Source organism: Sinocyclocheilus rhinocerous, unplaced genomic scaffold, assembly GCF_001515625.1.
Source record: "Sinocyclocheilus rhinocerous isolate Xijiao unplaced genomic scaffold, SAMN03320098_v1.1 scaffold2572, whole genome shotgun sequence".
In the NCBI taxonomy this organism is placed as follows: domain Eukaryota; kingdom Metazoa; phylum Chordata; class Actinopteri; order Cypriniformes; family Cyprinidae; genus Sinocyclocheilus; species Sinocyclocheilus rhinocerous.
The window spans coordinates 257,616-278,750 of record NW_015633224.1 but is presented as its reverse complement, the minus strand read 5'-3'; the positions used below and the strand labels follow the sequence as shown (position 1 = coordinate 278,750).

Sequence of the window (21,135 nt, the reverse complement as noted above, 5' to 3'; positions counted from 1 at the left end):
CACCCCCACCTCCACCTCCACAAAATGCCTCCATGGTGCCACCGCCACCTCCTCCTAATACTGGAGGAAAATTTATTCCACCACCTCCTCCTCCACCTCCCCCATTTTGAATGTTGATTTTCATGGTTATTTTTTATGGAAAAGACTATATGACATTTGATGAGATAAGATTTTTTAATGCTTTTTATTAAATAATATGAAATGTTCTTATAAAAGTTTATGGTATGAAACATTAAATAAAGACGATGATGTTTTGTATAAAGCGTATTACGTAATATTCTTTTTATGATGTACTCACATAAATTGAAGGAAAATATTTAAATGTTTTATTGTGTGGTTAAAAATTCCAAAAAATATATATATATTTTTTAATGGATTGTTACTTCGTTTGCAAAGCTGCCGTTGAGCATTTAAAGCTGCAGTCCGTAACTTTTGGCGCTCTAGTGGTTATTAAACAGAACTGCGTGCGTCTTGCGGGAAGAACATTGTAGCCGGAGCTACTTCTCTCTGTTTATGTCTATGGCGAATCACGCAAGTACAGGGCTACTCCGCAGCGGTACCTACCCGAACCAGTCTAAAACATTGGCTACCAGAAATCGATTACTCTGCCTTTAAATTTTATGGAAGCGAAACAAAACAAGTACTGCACTGCAGATGGCAGCACCGAGTTCTTATATTTTGTCAGTGTTTTTGAAACTGAAGTGAATTCGGTGTTCAGTGCAGGACCAGGTAGGGCATTAAATTCGCGTCGATATCATTAATAATGGTAAAAAATATTGAACGTATATCATATATTTTAGTATAGCCTTTCCGTGTTCTATATTTGTGCTACACACGAGGAGTTCACTGATATCTATAGTATAGTTCTATTATTGCGTAACTAGAGACCTATGCTGTGTCTCCAACCAAGCGAGCTGCCTTCCTAGACATTATTTTTGGGAATCATACTCACACGTCATAGTGATATTCGTTCCTCTAGGGGGCGCATGGCAGCTCAGACAACCAAAACACAGATGAGTTGTATTAAAATCTCTGAAAGTTGTTTGTGTTGCTACATATGTTTATGCGCTTACATGCGTAATTGATTAAATCTATGTTTAAATGCATTAATTACTTGATAGAAATTGACATTCGTTTACATAATCTTAATAAAAATATTCAATCAAACGCTTTAGCCAAAGACTGTAATCACAGACACAGTCATTGGTCAGTCTTGACCAACGCTGAGAAAAGTAACACTTACCATGTGACAACGCCGTTTCCTTCAGCAACAATATGGACATCTATTTTAGATCTGAATAATAACACAATGAAATTTTAACTGGCATTGTTCAAACGTTATATACACAAATACACTGTTAAACTAGCAGAATATAGAGCAACAGTCAGGTTTCGAATGTTAAAATTCCATACGTTTTCGCCATAGGGTAATTGATTTTATTTCAATTATTCAATATTTAGTTTTAAATAATCGTGCTTATGAGCGAAAACTACATTACCAATGATTCTGCAAAAACCTCCACCAATCAAAGAATGGAAACAAATTACACCAGCCGTTTTCCCCGATTTTTTATTTATTTTTTGCTTAAAATCAAAGTTTATAAGTTTGTGATTCACGTCGTAGTTGGTTGGTTTATTTTATTTTTTTATTTAGTCATTTAGCAGACGCTTTTATCCAAAGCGACTTACAAATGAGGACAACAGAAGCAATCAATTGTAGTATTAAAACAACTAAAAACAGATCCAAAACTAAAAGCTAAAACTTTATAAATACTACTTATACACATTTTAAAAATAAAGAAATTAAATGAAAATGACAAATGCATACAACAAAATTTCAAAACTTAACATTTAAATGAAAAACAAAAAATAAAGCTAAAAACAATTCAAAACATTAAAAAACAAAAGGTATAAGAGTATAATAACATAACACTAAGCCAAACACCAAAAAAACAACTACATATATGTGTATGTATAACCTTACACACATACATATATTATACATTTTATGGCTTATAATTCTTTAATTAAAACTTGAAAATCCTTATGTTTAAAAATAATTCTAAAAAAAAAGTGGGGCTGTCAAAGCCCCGCCCATTCCGAAACCCTCGTTCAGGCGAAATCGATAATCTATCCGTTGTTTTCATTTCTGTGGTTTTGAGACACAGCTGGACTGACAGCTCTGTATAGGAACAGCCAAAGACACTCGAGCCGAATCATTTCTTCTCTTCAGTGGCTGTTATTGAAAGGCTTTAACTGTGGAGATCTGCTCCTTATTTCGGCCTTCATGTCAAGCCTTTGGGATAGTGTGTATTCCGCATTTCCCACTGTCCGCCTATAGCTTGTCCATGTCGGTCCGGCGCTTCTCGGGGGTCATGGAGAGCTCCGGGTCCGCCGAACCCAGGGAGCTGTTCGAGGCCTGCAGGAGCGGAGACCTGGAGCGGGTGAAGAAGCTCGTGTGCCCGGTGAATGTGAACAGCAGGGACACCGCAGGGAGGAAATCTACCCCGCTGCACTTCGCTGCGGGTGAGTCCCACTCTCCTTCCTATTCCGTTCTATTCGTTTTGTTTTCTAAACCAAGATTCTAATTTATTCAAACATTTTCTTACATTCTATTTTTCTATTATTTTCTATTCTGTCCTTTGAATGGATGTTATCTATATTAACATCAGTATCACTGGCATTGTATAATTTATCCCAAATACAGTTGTATTTGCATATCATTAATAATTAATCAGTTACAAAAGAAAAAAGCTTAGGTTAATTGTGATCGTATATATGGTTTTTGAGATGAATTAATTGCTAGTGTAATTTCATTACTGTAAATATATAATTAAGGAGGCTGCTGGGAACACTATGTGCTTCTATGCGTTAGTAATAGCTTTCTGATACACTTGAAATCAAATATTTATATGTGAAATTCAGCATAGACACCAAACTAAAAAAACTAATATGGTTTATATATAGTTTACAAATAACTTTTTAGCTTAAGTATAGTGAAATCTTGCAAAGGCTTAAATTAATGCATATTTAAATGACTAATTTTGCAAATTAATTAATAAAATAAAAATACAATTATAAAAAAGGATGGACATGTTATGTTTCCAGTAACATTATAATGTGAACATGAAAAATGGACTATTGATTATAAAGAAAAAATGTTGAGACACCTGTCATGAAAATAAGTCTTACATCCCATAATGATAATAACTGTAATAGTAATTACTCCATTGGGCATGTTATAAACACGACTATGTTGTTTTCATTGACAAATAATTGTTTATTGGTGTTTCATTGATATTTTTTGATTGATATTGAAGTTCTCTAAAAATCCCAGTATCACAGTGTAATGTTGAACTTGTGCCTAATGGAAGCAGTGGTCGACCGATATTGGTTTTTTGACAGCCGATGCCGATATCTTGGAAAGCAGGGTGGCCAATGGCCGATGTCATTTTATTTATTTTAATTAATATTTAAGAAATTTGAAATCATTTGAAAATGGATGAAAAAATTATTTTGTCAAATAAACATACATATACTTTATATGACAAAGTATTTTTCACAAATAAATAAATATTTAATAAAAATATAATTAAAAAGGAAGTAAACTGTAACCAACAGAGCACTCAGTATTCTGGGAAGTTTGTGTTTGTGTTGTTTTCTGGGAAATATGGTATTATAATGTTTGCTAATAATATAAAAGCAATCGTTATAATACTTTTTTGTATACATTTTAATTCCTTTGTTTAACAGTTCTATCGGATTATTTAGACAGAACTATTAACGACGACGGCGAACAAGAGGGAGAATGTGAGCACTGTGTGTTCAGGCGCTGCCGTTCTCAGTGCCATCAAAATAAAAGTCCGGCGCGCGCCGTCAAAATAAACCTCGAACGCATCGGCCAAACAGAAAAACTTATCGGCCGATGCCGATATTTGAAAAATGCCAAATATCGGCCGATATATCGGCCTTGGCAATATATCGGTCGACCACTATGTGTGACGGGCGGCCCACTCTTCTGTGGCAGGTTTTGGCCGTAGAGATGTGGTGGACTACCTCCTTCAGCACGGAGCAAACGTGCACGCTCGTGATGATGGTGGCCTCATCTCGCTCCACAACGCCTGCTCATTTGGTCACGCTGAAGTCGTCAACCTGCTCCTGCAACACGGGGCCGATGCCAACTCCAGAGACAACTGGAATTACACCCCGCTGCACGAGGCTGCCATCAAGGGCAAGATCGACGTCTGTATTGGTAAAGCCTCCTAGTGATAAAAGTTTACAGAATACATTCAGCTTGTTTTGATGAAAAAAATGTCATTTGCATGTTGAATGTTGAATGCAGCTGTTTAAAACATGTTTGTCATTTGTAGTTTTACTGCAACATGGTGCTGAGCCAACGATCCGAAACACTGATGGAAGGACAGCGCTTGACCTGGCTGAGCCCTCCACCAAAGCTGTACTGACCGGTGAGTGAGTTCTCAAATCTCAGACTTGGGTACACGCTTGCTTTTCTGGTAGAGTTGGGAATCAGGATCCAGTTCTTATCCAGAACTAGTCTGCGGTCCAATTGAAGATAAAGAAAGAGAAGACTGTTGTGAAAGGATAGAAGGACAGTAAATGAACAAAAATGTGCTTCATTTTCATCATGAGTTGCACACACATGCAGTGCGGACAGTGTGGTGCGATTCATGAAGAAATTAGTCCTTTGAATGGATTATTTTTAACAAATTGCTCCAAAAGACTCACCAAACCTATTTGTAAGTCTTTTGGACCAACTCGTTAGAAATACTTGACGTGTAAAAAAGAGTATAGTGTAAAAGTGCTCATGTCTGCATACTGTGCACAAAAAATATCCACCGGTTATATCACATTAGAGTAGTGAATAACACATTTCTATGTACAATAAGCATCAGAAATATGGTGGAGATCACAAAGTGAGCTGATGCAGGAAAAATACGCGACCCAAGTTGTCCTTAACATGAGAATGTGTCGTATTAAGTGCTTCAAACTGAATAGCATATAGTTTAACGCAGCTTGCCAGATTGAGAGGTGTTTTCCTCAGCCTAAAATTTACATTTCATGCCTGTATCCTTATCTGTAAAATTTTCAAAAATCACAAGATCATTTCCAATGTGCATTAGAGCTTGTCCTGACAGCGAGCGACTCTCTGTCAAAGTTCACTGACTTCAGTGATCAAGCACACTACAATACTACATTTTTCTAGAATGTTTCTAGAAATTCTATATTTGTTGTTAGTAATTGATGTGTAAAATGTTAAAATTAGATGCAGTGGTGTTTTTATAGAGCAGTAACAGTAAAGTGACTATTGTGATATAATTACTATGTTCAAATGAGTGAATGTGTGTTCATCCTGCCTTGTACCAGTCATTTTTTAGTCTGTACTTTTGTACTTTTATTATCTTTTTATTTAGCTTTAACATCTGTCTTAAAAATAGTAAGTAATCAGTTGTTTTGTGCTTTATAATGTTATATTAACCATTTTTACACATAATTTATAGCATAGCCTACATAGATATGTTCAATATATTTTTTCATTACCTTCAAATTCCACATTGTTTGGAGGACAACATTGGGCAGGATGTGGATAAATAATGGATTCAATTAATTAAAATCTTAATTAAAAGGTATATTTTTTATTTAATCATTTTGGGATTATTTGTGACCCTGGACCACAAAAGCAGTCTTAAGTCGCTGGGGTATATTTGTAGCAATAGCCAAAAATACATTGTATGGGTCAAATTATAGATTTTTCTTTTATGCCAAAAATCATTAGGACATTAAGTAAAGATCATGTTCCATAAAGATATTTTGTAAATGTCCTACTGTAAATATATCGATATTTTGTAAATTTCCTACTGTAAATATATTAAAACTTCATTTTTGATTAGTAATATGCATTGCTAAGAACTTCATTTGGACAACTTTAAAGGCGATTTTCTCAGTATTTTGATTTTTTTGCACCCTCAGATTTCAGATTTTCGAATAGTTGTATCTCGGCCAAATATATCAAAACTTTAAAGGCGATTTTCTCAGTATTTTGATTTTTTTGCACCCTCAGATTTCAGGTTTTCAAATAGTTGTATCTCGGCCAAATATATAAAATTAATTTTAAAAAAATGACCCTTATGACTGGTTTTGTGGTCCAGGGTCACATTTTCCTCTGATTATTTAAATAATCAAATAAATAATCAGATCAAAATAAAACACTTCTTTTTGAAACACTTGATTTTGATTCCCATAATTCCCATTTCCTATGCTCTATTTGTTTATAAGGCTAGTAACTGGCAATTTACTGGTGACTTCGCTTTCATTTAGGCTCAAATGAGATTTCCATTTATGTTAATATACTTCATTCTTTCTTAAATCTAGGTGACTATAGAAAGGATGAACTCCTCGAGAGTGCACGGTAATAATAATTTAAGCTCAAAATTGTTCAGGAGACCTGAGGAGAGATGAATATTGCTGAACTAAATTGCTGTCGTGACTCGCATTGTTCCTTTAATTGACTTGGTGCTCAATGCTTTTATACAGAAGTGGAAATGAAGAAAAACTGATGAGCCTCCTCACACCATTAAATGTGAACTGTCACGCTAATGATGGAAGGAAGGTGAGTTATTGAATTCTCTATGCTAATGTTATCTCCATATCTGTTTGACAGTGTGATTGTTAATGTATAACCATATTCAAATGTTCTCAACGTTGCTGAGCCACTCACATAAGACACATAATGTAGCCAGGCATTTCATGTGTAATCCTTCCAGGTTTGAATAAATAGTTTGCATATGTGTTTGTGAATGGATTGTTTGTTGGTTTCAGTCCACGCCTCTGCATCTGGCCGCGGGTTATAATCGTGTGAAGACAGTGCAGCTGTTGTTGCAGCATGGAGCTGACGTGCACGCTAAAGACAAAGGGTACGATGCGTGTCTCCAGTGTGACTTGAAGTGCCATAAAAGTTAAGCTCTATTCTTTCACTTAGCACAGAAATGCAGTTTGTAAAAAATCAAATAAAACTTGCATTTTCAGTCTTTTTTGAATGCTTGTTCGTGTATTGTGCAATGCTGCGGGTTTAACAACCTTACTACAGATGCATCAGTACCATAATGCTTTATCAGCTGCTTAGATCATTTTTAAAATGTTATCAGTATTGGTGAATATTGGATTAAAAATAAATCAATTTGTAATTAAAATTATAATTTTTTGAGTAATCATTTTCAGATTTTTAATCTGATTAAATTATTAATGGAATAAATATACAGACAGATTAATTGATTGTCAGTGGTTCCCAAAAAGTGGTTATCAAAAAGTTGCAGCCCATTTTTATTTTTCATGCAGTACATTATAATGTTGTTGCTTGTAGCGATTTAATATGATTGATTTTTAGTTTTTAGTGTTTCATAATTAATTAATTTAAACATAATAATAATAATAATACTGGCCATGTTCGTATTTCACCCAAAAATGGAAATTTGCTGAAAATGTATTCACCCTCAGGCCAGCCAAGACGTAGATGAGTTTGTTTCTTCATCTGAACAGATTTGGAGAAATGTAGCATTCCATCACTTGCTCACCAGTGGATCCTCTGCAGTGAATGGGTGCCGTCAGAATTAGCTGATAAATACATCACCATAATCCGCAAGCAATTTACACGAATCCAGTCCATCGATTAACGTCTTAAGAAGTGAAAAACTTCATAAGAAACAAGTCCAACATTAAAATATTTTTAACTTCATGCGTACAGTATTTTATCCGGAAGCCGCCATTTTTTGTTTCTTACAAACACACAGCTTTTCACTTCACAAGATGTTAACTCATGGACTGGAGTGGTGTGGATTATTGTTGTTTTTATCAGCTGTTTGGACTCTCATTCTGACGGCACCCATTCACTGCAGAGATCCATTTGTGAGCAAGTGATGTAATGCCAAATTTCTCCAAATCTGTTCTAATGAAGAAACAAACGCACCTACATCTTGAATGGCCTGAGTGTGAGTACATTTTCAGCAAATGGTCATTTTTGGGAGAACTATTCCTTTAATATCAGTGCATAAATAAAAAATTGATGTAACTTTGTACAGATGAGGTTAGTATTCAATTTGATTATACTAGTCTCATGTTAACATGTATAATTCTGGCTATACTTTCAAAACCATGTGTATTATCCCCTTGACTCAAAGTTATTTACTTAACTTTGAACCCAAACATTCATATAAAGGCAGTGTAGTCAAAAGCCAAAAATCTTTCTTCATTATTGTACTCACAAAACCTGTGTATTAAATTTGGTCTTGTGTTAACAGTGATCTTGTGCCTCTTCATAACGCCTATTCATACGGTCACTATGAGGTAGCTGAGTTGCTTGTAAAGGTAGGTCCATTTTATGTTATTCACACTTTTCTTTCTTGTCTGCTGTCTTGTTCTGAATTTGTGATAACTCCACTCCATCTGTTAATTTTTACACAGCATGGTGCTTGTGTCAACGCTATGGACCTGTGGCAGTTCACACCTTTACACGAGGCAGTCTCAAAAAACAGAGTGGAGGTCTGTTCGCTCCTGCTCAGCTACGGCGCCGACCCCACCTTCCTCAACTGCCACAACAAGAGCGCCATCGATCTGGCCCCAACCGCCCTGCTGAAAGAACACCTGGCGTGTAAGCGTGTGACTGCTACAAAGACCAGCTCTCATTTTGTCTGGCTCGTCATTGACTGACGGGGTGCCGCTCTTTGTTGCAGATGAGTTCAGAGGTCATGCTTTGCTGCAGGCGGCAAGTGAGGCGGACATGGCCCGCTTTAAAAAACACCTCTCCCTTGAGACCATCAACTTCAAACACCCTCTAACCCAAGAAACAGCTCTAGTAAGGACTGCTTTCTCTTTTCTATTATGTTTTATTTTTATTATTTAATAAAAAACATAATTATTTAATAAATACGCTACATATAATGAATAATTATTAGAAGTCTCTTATGCTCACTAAGTTTGCATTTATTTATTTAAACAGTAATATTGTGAAATATTATTACAATTTAAAATAAGCGTTTTCTGTTTTTTAATATATTTTAAAATGTAATTTATTCCTGTGATCAAAGCTGAATTTTCAGCATCATTGCTCCAGTCTTCAGTGTCACATGATCCTTCAGAAATCACTCTAATATGCTGATTTGCTGCTCAAGAAACATTTCTTCATATTATTATTAATGCTGAAAACAGTTGTGCAGCTTAATATTTTTGTAGAAACCGTGATACCTTTTAAAAGAACAGCATTTGTTTAAAATTTGTTTTTTTTTAGTATTATTATAAAAGTGTTTACTCTCAATTTTGATCAACTTAATGTCTTTCTTCTGAATAAAAGATAAAAAAAATTAAAATAAATAAAAAATAAAAAAATCACACTGACCTTAAACTTTTGACCGGTACATTTTTTCTGGAAATTCAACAAAAATATTTTCTTATTTATATAATTATATTTAAAGCAGTAGTTCCCAACCCTTTTTCGAGAGGACCCCTATTTTAATAATCTAAATTTTTAACGACCCCCATTACAAAAACAGCTGTTATGTTTTTAATAAATGCAACAACACAAACATTCAAATAATGACATCAACAACGATGGCCAGATTTTAAATTAACAAAAAATGTTGGTTGGTTTACTACAATAAAACATGCTATCTAATAACATGTATTACATGTTAAAATAAAAAAAAGTTTTGACAAAAAAGTTTTTAAATGATAAATCTCAAATTTCAGACTTAAAACCATTTTTAAGTAAAGAGATATGAGTCAAAATGATGAATAATAATTATAGTTATTTTAGCTGTTCTGTTAATAATTATAGATACCTTGTTATCCAAATTATTTCGATTTTTTAAATGTACATTAGCATATTTTTCATCAATATGTTAAAATGTACAACTGTGCATTCATTTGCATCAGGCTGAATGAAATTGTAAATCCACTGTCTGACAGCAGGTGGCGCTTATGGAAGAGAAGAAATAGAGCTGTTCCCCGGTAACCACTGTAAACAAAGCAGCGCTGCGCTTATATGGAGGAAAGTTGCAAAGAAAATACCATCGAAACTTTTCTCAAGACAGTCGGTTACCTTCAGAGAGACATTCATATAATTAATTCATATTTTAATTATTGTAATTTGCTTCCTTAAAACCTTTCACTGCCTTCCACCATATTTTCACACAAAACGAAACCAACACTGAATGGTGCGCTTGCTTAATGTTCGACAGTGTTTACGCGAGTTTTTCAAATCTAGGTAATCAAATACGGTTTTAATGATAATTCAGAATATTAAAACCATCTGAACTGTCATCTTGGTTTATTGTCATACTGTAACAGTTTCATCCCTATTTGTTTTTGTGAGCTTGGAGACCCCTTTAGCGACACGCGAGGTTGGGAACCACTGATTTAAAGGCTCAAAACATTAAAGGGGTCATATGACGCTGCTAAAAAGAACATTATTTTGTGTATTTGGTGTAATGCAATGTCTTTATGCGGTTTAAGGTTAAAAAAACACATTATTTTCCATATAATGTACTTTATTGTTTCTCCTCTATGCCCCGCCTTTCTGAAACGCGTCGATTTTTACAAAGCTCATCGTTCTGAAAAAGCCCAAACAAAGTAGCTTCGCTTTCACAGCGAAACACACAGCGTCTCCACAACATGGCAGCGAAGGCAACAGCAAGAATTAAAGTTATGCCTTCTTTTTTGCGTGAACATTTGGGCGGCGTTATGCAAATCTTCCCACATTGTGACGTAGACATGTGGGGGCGTGTTAGAACGAGCCGTTTTAGGTAGGCGTGGTTGACTCTTAACTTTTATAAAGAATATCTCTTTGGATTTGAGACTTTAGTCTTTGCAACTTTACAGACCTTCTTTATGCACCAAGAGCTTGTATCACTTCAAAGAGAAAGGAAAAATTGAAATCGCATCATATGACCCCTTTAACTGTAAAAAGCATATTTCCAGCTCTACAATCCTATTTGATGAGCCACATTTCAAGGCGTTAACATTTTTTTATATCTGCACACCTGTGAATACTACAACTGAACACAGAGCATCCAAAGATAATTTTTGGTTATGGTTTTATTGGACTTGAATAGGAAGTGAATAAAAGAGACTTCTGTGATTGTCTTTGATAGCATTGTGTCTCCACGTCGCCCTATCCCAAGAGGAAACAAATCTGTGAATTGCTGCTCCGGAAAGGCGCCAACGTCAATGAGAAGAATAAAGAGTGAGTCAGTCAGTAACGATGTTCAAAGGATTTATTTAACACATGAATTTGTATCATGTGCAGTAATGACTTCTGGATCTCTATCTTTCACACAGCTTCCTCACACCTCTGCATCTTGCCGCTGAGAAGTCCCACAATGACATCATCGAGGTGTTGGTGAAACACGAGGCGAAGGTAAGTGAGATTTTTCACAGCTGCAGTAAAACGTACTCAATTACACATAGGCATCACAGATGTTGTCACATCACATTCATTTCGTCTGCCTCTAGTTAGGTCATCAGGAATGAAAATACATAAATCTGTGAGTGAACATGAAATTAAAATTGGACCATTTCATTTTTTTAATACGTGTTCCATTAGTACATAATCCAGTGACTTCCCAAGTCCCGTCCTTCATGTTTTGTCTTGTTGAATATCCACCCTGGTAAAAAAGTGATGTTTAAAATACATTTATTTCATACTAAGTATAGTTCAAATCTATTAATTAATTTACTGACATATCGCTTGAGACTTACTAATGTAAAAATGATAATGAAACTTTATTTGGAGTACTATTTATGCACAACACACATTTCTTAATATGAAGCCTAAAATGTGTTTTAATGTCACTATTGATGAGGATTGTATGATCTTTGAATAATAGCGGTCTTTAAATGCAAGAAATTTAAAGTGTACCTTAGAACAGTGTTTCCCAACCTTTTTTTAGTCGCGCAGCCGAAATTTCGGTGCATCTCTAATTATTGGCGACATCAGAAATGGATATTATATTATAGATGCTTTTTTGAACATTTTAGCAATTTAAAAATATTAAAAAAGGATTTTTTACACTGCACCCCTGCTCTCGACAGATGGCACCCCGGTTGGGAAACACTGCCTTAGAATACTTGCAATAGTTGCACTTTAGCACAATCAAATATACTTCAGTATATCTTTAGTTGGACTTCAGCACTACTTCAAGACTTTTAAGTATACCAGTTTAGTATACCAAAAGTACAATTGCAGGGTATTTTTATTAAATACATAAATATGTAAATGTATTTAGCAAATTAATTTGTATTATGTGCATGAAATAAATATATTTCGAATACATTTTAGTATATTTATTTTTCACTAGGACAGTGTCTCTCGGAAACGCATAACTTATTTTGACGTGTCCCAAACAAAAATTATGTTGATAGTAATGGACTGGTACTTTGCAAAATTTTTTGTAATTTAAACAGTAAAGAACTGTAAAAATGCTACAGTAAGATTTATTAACAGTACGTTCTTTCTATAAGTAATAAGTCATGTAATGTTACAGTAAAATACTGCTAAATGTAGCCTACAGTTTTTGGAAGTTAAAAAATATCTTAAATTGACATTCCCAGAATTTCCAATGTGACACTACACATTTGATGTTTTTTCAATTTAAATAACTATGTTTCTCAGTTCTTATCAGTTATGTACATTAGGCTTTTATGTTACATCTTATGTTGATAAATGAATGCTTTTCATGAATGTTTATTGCATGTGGCTTTCTCATTGCTACCTGTGATTTTATGGTGGTTCTCAGCGTAAAGGTACAAAACTGATTTTAGTACTTCAGTTGGTTGGTATATTAACATTATATAGGTTAATAAAATATACACTGTTTTACTGAAAATGCAAGTTAAATCCGTAAAACTTTAAATGTTGCTGCCGTATTTTTTACTGTAAAGTTCTGGCAACCACAAATACACAGTTAAATTAAGTATTAAAATAACCTCTGAAATGTATTTAAAAAAATAGTAAAACATAAAATATGTTACAAAAATAGCATTGCCTTGAATTCTTTAAGAAACACTGGTGCAACAAATGCCAAAAAGTTGCACGTTTTCATAAATGGTTTGAAAGTAAAACTGTTTTGTGTGACATAGTGGTCTGGTTCCCTTGCACAATGCCTGTTCTTATGGGCATTATGAGGTGGCAGAGCTCCTCGTCCTTCATGGTGCTGTGGTTAACGTGGCCGACCTGTGGAAGTTCACCCCACTGCATGAGGCGGCCGCCAAGGGCAAATATGAGATCTGCAAACTGCTGCTTCAGGTATCCAAGAACTCCGATTGAAATCCACTGTTCAGTTTTTTTAATCATTTACATTATCGATGACAGCGAATTTTGTTTAGCGCCATGTTCACTACACTATAACGAAGTACCTCTTTGATATAGCATGGTGCTGACCCGACCAAAAAGAACCGTGATGGAAACACCCCTCTGGACTTGGTGAAGGACGGAGACACAGACATTCTGACTGAAATTTCAACATTTTGGGATCATGATAGTCCTATTCTAAGGGCGCAAGTGTTCAAGTAAAGAGTAAAATGTGAAATATTTCATTTAAAAAAAAAGGATATTTTCATGTTGGTGGTGTTTGTTTTATGTGTATGATTAGCTGGCTATAATAATCTGGAGGTGGCTGAATATCTGCTGCAACACGGGGCAGAGGTGAACTCTCAGGATAAAGGTGGTCTCATTCCCCTCCATAATGCTGCATCTTATGGGGTGAGTGAAGCTCCAGTACATGTCCATTAACATGCTTGATAAAAGTTACATATATATACATGACAAAAAAAAACATCTCTTACTCAAAACACCTTGTAAGGGGATAAAATGAATTGTTTTCTAAGGGAGAATTATCTCTTACTGTATTATGTCATAAATCTGTCTGTTTTATTTGGTTGCTGCTCTTCTTTTCATTTGTTCAGTGCTTGAGGAGGCTTACTGAAATATCACAAATATCTCTGTACTAATTGCGTTATGCATATTACAAGGGCTTGTGATAATGGATTGATTTTAGTGCTTTAGAAATTTTTATAATTTATATTAAATTCATGTAAATGTTAAACATTTACATATAGAAATAAATGTAAATCAATTTTTATACACTTAGAGCATTATCATATTGCATTATTTAACAAGTTACCACATTTCACTTTTTTTCTTATATTGTGCCGCCAAAGTCGAGAGAGTTGGGTCAGTTTTGGAAGATGACAGACTGTTTATTTTTGGTGTACTATCCCATTAACCATGGATGCATGCCAACAGCTTGCTTGTTTGACATATGTTCTCACTGGTTTTGTGTACGAATGTTTTCTTATTTGCGTTGTTGTTCCTGAACTCACGCTCTATGTGCTTGAGATGTGACTGACACTCACATAAGTGTGTGACTAAATGTGGGCTTGTCTGTCTCAAGAAGAAGTTGGTCGTCACTTACATCGTGACTTTCTGACGTTGCGCTGCCTGTCTCTCCAGGCGGACGATGTCCGAGCTCTCCTCACAGCAGCCATGCCCACCTCAGCGCTGCCGGTGTGCTATAAACCCCAGGTTATCAGCGTCTCTGCATCTGTGGCGGTGGTGCCGTCGACTCTCAACTCGAGTCCAACACCGCTCTCTTCAAACTCCAGTATGGACGGCCAGTCCGGGACCTTCCCTGAGCTAAACACTCTACTAGCGCCTTCTGGAGCTGAAGGAGCCGTAGGCATAGAGTTGAAAGAGGAGGGTGGGTTTAGTCAAGATTAGTGTAGTTTTGCTTGTAGTATGCATTTGATGACTGCTGAAAGTTTTCTTTAACCTGATGCTTTTTTCAGGTCTAGCTGTAGAGTTGAGTATCAGCCAGTTCCTTCACAACTTGGGATTGGAGCATTTGCTGGAGATCTTTGACAGAGAACAGGTACTTTCTTCTGTTTCAATGCTTATCACAGTTGAGATCAGCTTGTTTTGAGTCCGAGCCCAGGTTGAGACCCGAGTATGTTGAGTCTGAGACGGAGTTCACGACAAGATAAATTTACCTCCAGGACAGTGTTTAGCAGGCTGACTGAAATGTTGAGATGTGCTAGAGGAACACGCTGTAGAGTAATCACACATTTGATCAGTGGGAGTAATACATTAGTCACATGCCTAGAGGTGTGATATTAATACGAGTCTGTGTCAATAGATAGCTCTGGACGTCCTGGTGGAAATGGGCCACAAAGAGCTGAAGGAGATTGGCATCAACGCTTACGGTCACAGACACAAGATCATCAAAGGAGTGGAAAGACTTATCAGTGGTCCTCAGAGTAAGAGCTGCTTCTCCTTTCATCCATTTGAGAGAATCCTTAATTAGAGACAGGGTTTAAGGATCACTTTGATCTTGTTTCCTCTAAGATCTCTGCTTAACGTTGGATGTTTTTCTCAGTACAAGCTGCTTTATTAAGGGGGTCATATTATACATTCTTGCTAATTTAAACATTCAAGCGACTTTAAGCCATTCAAGAGCAAAAAGCGTGAAAGAGAACGTAATACAGTACTCGCTCGCTTTCTTATAGACCGTTTTCTGTGCACCCAAAGCACATGCGTATCTGAAACAGCACGCAACTGCAGAATTGAGTTATGTTTTGCGCCTTATTGTGCATAAACTGCCAAATACATACAATATTATGTCAAAATGCCCATCTTGGCAAGTATTCACTTAAACAAAGTCGGTTTATATTAAACATAGACTGTATATAAGTGAATGTAAACCATTGAGAAGCAAAACGCAGAGCTTATAACACTCCAAAGAGAAAGGAAAAATTGAAATCGCATCATATGACCCCTTTAATTGATTAATCGCATCTTCCCACTTTGCACAGAAAACGTCTCCCAGTCATGTCACTCTACAGTAATAAATAACTCATTCATGTGGACAAAATGCATCTGCAAATGCAGCAAAGGATGCAGAGTGAGCTGCTCCAGGAAAAGCGCACAACCCAAGTTTATCCTAAACATGAGAATTTGTCATATTAAGCGATTCACACAAGCATACAGTCTAAATCTGCATGCCTTGTTTTTGTGCATTGACAGATGCTGTTTAATCCATTTGAGGTGCATTTTCCTCAGTGCATAAATTACATTCTACAGTTGTATCCTTATATGTAAACATTAGAAAATCACACAATTGTTTCCATTTTGCATAAAGGCTGATCCTGACAGCAAACGAGTCTCTGATAGACAGAGCGCAATAGAATATACATGTTCTTGTTAGACATTATTTGTACGTTAATTCTACATGTGAGAAATAATTATTTTTCTTTATTATGATTGTTAATCTGGTATTTTTTTTAACTTCTACTTTCAAATGGTAAGCATTTAGATGATCAGATGATCTGGATGATGATCAGATCAGGTCTCTGTGTGGAGCACTGGCTGTTGTCAGACAAAAATCTCACTGGATTATTACAATTAATGGCACAATGAATGTTTGAAAATGTAAACTGATATTAGTGTAAACTAATATTAGTGTATAGAAAATACTAGTGTTCAAATGATTTTGGCCACCACTGTACATTCAACATTTGTTTTCATTGCCGTCAAACTGCACATTGTTTGGGCAGGATGTGGAATAAAAAAAAAATGCTTTGATTCTGCTTCCCCAGGGTCACCGTTCGTAAACGCCATCATTCACAAGGGCTTCGACGAGAGGCATGCGTACATTGGGGGAATGTTCGGGGCTGGGATCTACTTCGCGGAAAACTCTTCCAAAAGCAACCAGTACGTTTATGGAATAGGAGGAGGAACGGGGTGCCCTCTTCACAAGGACAGGTCATGCTACATGTGTCAGAGGTGAGATGAGTTCCCGTTACAGCGCACGGAGCAGGCCTCTCGTTTAAGTGGCTTCACGTTTCCTAGCACAATGTGTTTTGTCAGCAGAGTGTTGCTTTGTGGTGTAATTTTCCAAAACCTTGATTTCCTATTTCCTTTCTAAAGTGCTCATGCTCTCCATTCTTCACTCTTTCTACTCCTCCCAGGCATCTTCTGTTCTGTCGGGTGACTTTGGGGAAGTCTTTCCTGCAGTTCAGCGCGATGAAGATGGCCCACTCGCCACCAGGACACCACTCAGTCACTGGCCAGCCCAGTGTCAACGGTCTCGCTCTGGCTGAGTACGTCATCTACAGAGGAGAGCAGGTACTACAGCCACAGGGCCCAGATTTTTCCATTCATAGCCAACATGCATTCGCAAACCCATTTTAATTCTGAGATAGAATGTGTAGGCCAGATTATTTTGCAGTTTACTGAATCGTGAAAGTGAGTGTTTCTTTCCTGAATTGTTATAGTCAACTCAAACTAAAACCATAAAAAAATACTAAATGAAAACGAGACAATTGGTGGGTTTTTGTTAAATGTGAGCCAAAATCATCACAATTAAAAGAACCAAAGACTTAAACTACTTCAGTCTGTGTGCATTGAATTTATTTAATACACGAGTTTCACAATTTGAGTTGAATTACTGAAATAAATGAACTTTTCCACGACATTCTAATTTATTGAGATGCACCTGTATATGTCGTATACATGTCTCATTTTCATTTAGTTTAAATTGATGTACTAATTTAACTAAAATTGAAATCAAAATAAAAACTAGACTTATTTATACACATAATTACTAAAGCTTTAACTAAAATTAGTGCTGTCAAACGATTAATCGCATCCGAAATAAACGTTTTTGTTTACATAATATTCATGTGATTCCTTAAATTAAGATGGCTTCTAGTTCTAACACTGTTAGCTTGGCATTGAAAATGGTCAACATGTGACCGAAACGTTTGCCTTGTTTTATTCAGTAAATTGCATATATCGTTCTCATCTCGCTTGTGATGCTTTAATGTTTGAATGTGCGGACTCTTTTCAAGCTCTTCATCTTTGGGTAACCTTTTTTGGTCCACGCACTTCAGTTGGATTTTTTTGAAGGCGCGGTGAGTCTCTGGCTGCTTCTTATATAAATACACACACATACAATATATCTTTTGAAAATATTTACATGGATTTACATGTATAAATTTATATTTATATAATTTATATTACATATAAATACATTTAATATATAAACTTAACATTTTTCTTAAATACATACATGCATGTGTTTGTATTTATATATACATAATAAATATACACAGTACGCACACATATATTATGTAAACAAAAACTTTTATTTTGGATGCGATTAATCGCGATTAATCGTTTGACAGCACTAACTAAAATTAAAATGAAAACAAACTATAAAAATAAAAGCTAATTCAAGCTATTAAAGAAGACTATAATAGCATCTCAATGATACTGAAATAACTGTACACTAGTATTGTAAACAATGTTGCCAATATTTATACAAAAATATATTTTGGTCATTTGGAGATGTACAGTATATACTTCCATTCAAAAGTTTGGAGTTGATCTTTTTATCTTTTTAAAAGAAGATACTTACCAAGGCTACATTTATTTGTTCAACAAAAACAAAACAGTGAAAGAAATGATAGTGTAATATTATTACAAGAAATTTTTTTTATTTAAGAGCTGTTTTCTGTTTGAATGCATATTAAAATGTAATTTTTTTCGTGTGATGCAAAGCTGAATTTTAGCATCATTACTCAAGTCTTCAGTGTCCTTCAGAAATCATTCTAATATGCTGATTTGCTTCGCAAAAAACATTTCTTATTATTAGCAATGCTAAAAAAATACAGTATATACTTCCATTCAAAAGTTTGGAGTTGATCTTTTTATCTTTTTAAAAGAAGATACTTACCAAGGCTACATTTATTTGTTCAACAAAAACAAAAAAACAGTGAAAGAAATGTTACTGTGTAATATTATTACAAGAAAATAAATGTATTTAAGAGCTGTTTTCTGTTTGAATACATATTAAAATGTAATTTATTTATAATATCATTACTCAAGTCTTCAGTGTCCTTCAGAAATCATTCTAATATGCTGGTTTGCTTCGCAAGAAACATTTCTTATTATTAGCAATGTTAAAAACAGTTATGCTGCTTCACATTTTTAAGGAAAATTTGGTACATTTTTTCAGTAGAAAGTAGAGCATTCTTGCTGAATAAAAGTGTTGATTTCTTTCAAAAAAACAAAAACAATACATATATATTGTCAAGTGAAACTAACACTGCTTTTGTCATTTTTCCTCCCAAGGCTTATCCTGAATATTTGATCACGTACCAGATCATCAAACCGGACGGTTCTTCAGATTAACACACAGGAGCAGAAACACGATGCTCTTTCCATCTCAGACGAGAGAAACTGCTTGTTTATTGCATGCTTTATTTATACAGTGTATAATTCTTTTCTCTTCCTACAGCTGTCTGCTTTTGTCTAATTTAAAACAACTTATTAATCAAATTTCAGACGCAACAAGTCTCACGGGTTCAGTCATTTACACTGATTACAAAACTTCCATTTCCTTTTCTTTAGAGTTTAACTTATTTATTCTACAAAGACAATTGTATATATATTTTGTACTAATTGATTTATTGATGTTTGTATCATAAGAGTTTTATGCCTGAGTTGTAAATGTTTGCCACTATGCTGCAGTTTTCAGTGTGAATACAGGGTCTTTTAAAGGTTATTTGGTGGCATCAGACCAGTTGAAAAGCATCCAGTATTCAGGATAAAGAATATTTGGCAGAACAGGACGAGACTTAATCCAAGTATCAAATTCCTCGTCTGTTGTTGCCCTCCAAAAAAGTATGACTTTAACTCTGCCATGATGTGTTACTCTGCTGAACGAGAAGACAAACTTAGTTTTATTCTCACTCTGCAATGTATTGGTGCTTGACTGAATCATTTCTGGGTTTTGATATGAAAATGCTGTTTTTGTCACAATAGTCCAGGAGTACTTGTACCCTGTTGTGCAAGAACATGTCAAAATTTCCTCTTGTAATGTCATGTCTAAGATGTGTTTACTTTGTCGTCAAAACAACAGCGTCGATAACATTATGATCAATTAAAGAGACGCTTTTTATCATTCTCCTGCATTGTTTCTGTTATTATCACACAACGTTAGCCTGCTCCAGCATCTCATTTTGCATTTGTGAAACTAACAAATGTCCAACAGGGGGCACTGTTGTACTAAAAGCCACAACTTTCAACCTTACCAAGAGTACTGTGATTGGTGTCAAGAGGTAATATTACAAAACCTGCGTGTTAGTCAGAAACAAATCCATCATTAAGGCGTTTTAGCTTTAAAGCGTTGCTTCTGGCTAACAGTCCACAATCCATAATAATGCTTCCTTCAGTGAAAAAGTCCATCCGCTGTTGTCCTCTCACATCAAAATCCAAAGACATTTGTTTAGAACTGATTTCGCTTATAAACAGTGCTTAATTGGTGCGTATATCTCTTCTGATTCTGACAATGCGACAACTGGAGAAAGCAATTGTATTTTAGCCGGAAGCAACCGTTTGAAATCGACCCTTTGCAAAGACCCGCCCCCCTTAGTTACTGTTGCTACGTCCGACAAGCCATGGCGTTCTCACGCAGTGAAAATTACATCGCGGATCAAAGACACAACGCGCCGACAGACAAGACAGAACAAGTTACTTTTGGTATGAAATAAAGTCTCAGCTTTTAAATTTGGTCATTTTGTAAGAAATTGAAACTTATGAAAAAAAATAAAAACTTTTGAAAGTTTTGTGACTTACTTACAGTTCAAGCGGCAAGTGAAGAATAACCTCTTCCTCTTTACTAGTTATAGCACAAAATAAACATGAATGAACATCAGAAAGTATCTTGTTTCAACCGCGGAAAGACGTCAATACACACCATTTTTCAAGTTTAAGTAGAGCATTCTTGCTGAATAAAAGTGTTGATTTCTTTCAAAAAAACAAAAACAATACATATATATTGTCAAGTGAAACTAACACTGCTTTTGTCATTTTTCCTCCCAAGGCTTATCCTGAATATTTGATCACGTACCAGATCATCAAACCGGACGGTTCTTCAGATTAACACACAGGAGCAGAAACACGATGCTCTTTCCATCTCAGACGAGAGAAACTGCTTGTTTATTGCATGCTTTATTTATACAGTGTATAATTCTTTTCTCTTCCTACAGCTGTCTGCTTTTGTCTAA

At 35.4% G+C, this 21,135-nt stretch overlaps 1 protein-coding gene and 1 pseudogene across 1 annotated transcript in view; both read left to right on the top strand.

The window, feature by feature from the left end:
* The window catches only part of LOC107743966 (wiskott-Aldrich syndrome protein family member 2-like), a 16,154-nt gene extending 16,005 nt beyond the window's left edge, over positions 1-149 (top strand). The window contains exon 6 of the mRNA XM_016557429.1: positions 1-149. This exon is cut by the window's left edge and continues 533 nt beyond it. Coding sequence (XP_016412915.1) covers positions 1-110 — 110 coding nt within the window. The 3' untranslated portion in view covers positions 111-149.
* A 2,003-nt stretch (positions 150-2,152) lies between these two features.
* Positions 2,153-20,066, top strand: LOC107743965 (tankyrase-2-like; annotated as a pseudogene).
* Positions 20,067-21,135: the final 1,069 nt, after the last annotated feature.